Source organism: Brugia malayi (genome assembly GCF_000002995.4).
Source record: "Brugia malayi strain FR3 genome assembly, contig: Bm_v4_Chr4_scaffold_001, whole genome shotgun sequence".
In the NCBI taxonomy this organism is placed as follows: Eukaryota; Metazoa; Nematoda; class Chromadorea; order Rhabditida; family Onchocercidae; genus Brugia; species Brugia malayi.
Genome location: NW_025062478.1, coordinates 6401660 through 6405363, shown reverse-complemented (window position 1 = coordinate 6405363; position 3704 = coordinate 6401660). Strand labels below are relative to the sequence as shown.

Here is a 3704-nt window from a genome sequence, read left to right as displayed (position 1 = left end):
GCAAGGTAATTTTCAGTAAAACAAAATTTCTATTTTGAATCCATAAGGTGTAATGGAAAGAAGTGCTTTCAAATCTATAATGTTCTTTTGATACATTTAATATAACTTGTTTCTTAATCAATCCAAACGCCAATTAAAAGGTTTCGAATTTTTACGTTATACTGTTGAAACAATGTTATCCGAATTCTTTTCGCCATATTTTCTTATTATTTGTCACCAGACTGATTATCGTGGTGAATCTATTAGTATTGCCTAATAGTTGTTTACTCTCTTTGCTTATTAATACTTCATCTTCTTGTTTGCATGTTGCATTTCACAAATGACATTAATAATAACCAATCGAAAAGCACTCAATAACTTTAATTTCGCTCCTTTTTTTAAAAGAAGCGCTCATGTAAGCGATAGAAATTTACGGTTATTTGCATTTTTCAGAATCAGATGATTAATTTCATTTGGTTTTACTCTTTAATCGAATTGTCTCATGGTTTTTTATAAGAGTCACAAGAGGAGTATCGGGCATAGAGACACTAAACGCATGTAAACGAAAATGCCGCTGAGTGATCCACAGTTTGTTAAACCTCGAACATTCCATAGTGATCTAAATGGATTATCCAGTCAAAGTAACTGCAACAATAATACTTTGCGATCACAGAAGGATTATGAGGATCCTGAATATTATTATTCGAAGCCACCTGATCTTTCTCAGGTTATTTTTTTTTGAAATCGAATTTCTCAGGCTTAATTAAAGAAATTTTTGAAATCGAATTTTTCTCAGGCTTACTTAAATTTAATACAATTTTGAAATTACGATATTGCCACAAAAAGAATACAAAAGGATGGATTTTTATTTCTAAGTTTTTTTGATTCTCCTTTGTCCGAATACTTCCCTAACTCCTGGTTTTGAACAGTAAATGCGATGTTCATTCTTTTGAAGATTTCATTCAGTTTACCTTGACTGAAATTTAAGAAACAAATGCCACCACCACTACCGCCGATAAATTCGCTGCAAAAAATTATTCCAACGCATCTTGTCATAGAGCATAAACAGGTTCCATTTTGTTTAAAAAGTGATTCAAAAAAAGGAATGATTTCTAACTTTTGTATAAATTTCATCTGTTGTTTTACCACTGTCACAATTTCTCTCCGCATTTGAAAAAAAGTTGTTAAATTAATTTTAAATACATTGTTGTATCGAAATAATTGGAATTGTATGACAATGACTCATATGTCCTTGAACTTTTAAAACTTAGACTTGGTTGAAGGCTTAGGACAATCACACAAATTGGCCATATCACTGATAGCTAGAAAACTCAGTGAATTACAAGCTGTTGAGATACATTGAGATGTGCACCTATGTCAGAATTTGAAATCACAGAATTTGAAGGGTGCAGTGGAATGATGAAGTGATTAATTCAAGACTTTTAGAGAAATGGTTGTAATTCAAAGTTGATGTCATTGGGCTCTTTACTGGCCACAGCAATTATACTATTCATTCTATTGTTGGCTTATTTTCTGGTCTGGGACTTTAAAAAAGGCAGCAATTTTCAAAATATACGACAGTCCATAATTCCTAAAGTATGTAAATCAAAATGTGACGAAAATTTGACAGGAATAACTGTTAGCTTTCTTTATCTTCATTTAGTAACAAACATTTTTTTTGAAAATCAATATTTTTCTGAAAAAAATTAAAGCGCTTTATGTTATGCTAGATTATAGTAATGAAATTATATAAACTAAAAGGTTTATAACTTTAACCTTTTCATATTTTCTACAAATAAGTGAAAAATGAATCTGATTTTGTTTACTTTCTTTTCTTACTTTCTTACTTATTTTATGCATAAGATATTAAAAAAAAAAAATTGAAAAGAAATTAAAAAGTTTTAATTAACAACTCTTACAGATTCAGGATAATTATTCCAATGGAAATATGTTCAGTAGTTTCGATACAAATGTAATAAAATCGAAGGTAGATATCGATATTACATCAACTTTTCTCCTTACGTTGCTAATTACAAAGCGGAAATTATGCTTGTTTGAAGCGGGTACTGATCGAAATGAAGAATCGAAGTTAGTTTCAATGTTTCATTCATTTCCTATCCTTTACGTACTCCTATACATGGATAATCGTATTTAAGAAAAGAATACCGCGAGGAACATATTGAATCAGCACGTCTCCTACAATTCGGAAATTTGAGTGTAAACGGTGCACCCATTCATCCGCTTCAATTTCAACGATATGCTCGAAGTTTAGGCGTAGATTCAGACTGTTATGTAATTATTTACGATCGAGGAGAAGTTGTCTGGGCTACGCATGCTTTTTGGATCTTTACGGTAATAAAGTTGCAAATTTTCGAAATTGCATTTTATTCAAATCAGAAAAACTAGTAGCAGTAATTATGTTTTCACATGATGACTAGCAATTTGCTATGATATGTTAATGATAATAATTTCATCGTATAACAGAAATTATACTTATCAATTTCTGTGTTAACTATAATCTACCTTTATTTCAGCTGTTTGGACATCAGAAAGTTTCACTATATTCTGGTGGTATAAACGAATGGAAAAAGTTGAAGGATAATTCAGCACAATATATGACGGAGAGTGGTGATGGTATATATCCGCAGCGTAGCGGTCATTTCCGGGCTGAATGGAATACCAGTGTAAGCTTATGAGTGACCAATCATGTCAAATCATCATCGACGGCAATTTTAAAATCATTGAACAATTAAAAATAAATTCACGACGGAGATTGAAATGTCTTATATATCACATTTCACTGACACTTATTGATTGTTTACAACAGGTAATTTGCACCTTTGATGACGTTCTCACAAACACGGAACTAAGAACATATGATTTAGTGGATGGCCAGGATCGTGAGGTAAATTGGTAATTCATTGAATTTCATAAATAGCACTTTAATCACTCCGATATATTGTTCTTTCACTATCTCCTTTATTCTTCAGCAATATGAAGGCATTTCATTAAATGCAGTATACGGTCATATTCGATCAGCAATCAATATCCCAGCAAAAGTTGTTTATGACTGGCATAATCAGAAGTGGCATGATGAATTGGATTTGAAAGCTCAATTTCGTTCAAGAAAGCTCAATCAGAATCGACCAGTAATCGTCTACTCTTCATCAGCTATTCGTTCTAGTTTAATCTGGTTCGCACTGAGGAAGTCTGGCTACAATTCAAGTATTTATTTAGGCTCTTGGCCAGAATGGCTTATACGGGCACCCGAATTTCTCAAAGTTATACCAAAGAAAAAGTTTTAAATACTTATGTTATTTTATTTTGTATTTGTATCATCCATTATATTTCCATGTGTGTGTGTACAGATCAAATGAGATCGATTCTTCGAATGATAGAAGTTATATTTCGACGGAACCTGACTTCACGTGTGGTTTTTCACATTTAACGTGTATAGGAATATCTTACGTTTTCATGTTTGCAATAGAGGATAAATCAATTTACAGACTGCGCTTAAAATACATAATTGCTTTTTTTTTTTTTTTTCAAATACATAAAATACTTAAAATGCATAAAAAAATGGCTCAACTATCAAAGAAACTGGAAAATATAAATATTCAGAGCTTTCCACTCGTCAATTTTTGCCAAAATGAGAGAAAATTTTGAAAATTTCCATTATTTTTCTAGTACATTTTAGATTGTATGAACTTCATAAAAAAAATTTA

General features: G+C 31.3%; 1 protein-coding gene across 1 annotated transcript; it reads left to right on the top strand.

The window, feature by feature from the left end:
• Positions 1-547: 547 nt before the first annotated feature.
• Positions 548-3284, top strand: Bma-mpst-7 (Uncharacterized protein; the record flags this gene model as incomplete). The annotated part of the gene is made up of 8 exons (XM_043081865.1): positions 548-706; positions 968-1048; positions 1426-1575; positions 1901-2067; positions 2136-2331; positions 2514-2663; positions 2807-2884; positions 2970-3284. The coding sequence occupies 8 exons, from the start codon at positions 548-550 to the stop codon at positions 3282-3284; spliced, it is 1296 nt and encodes a 431-aa protein (XP_042937799.1).
• Positions 3285-3704: the final 420 nt, after the last annotated feature.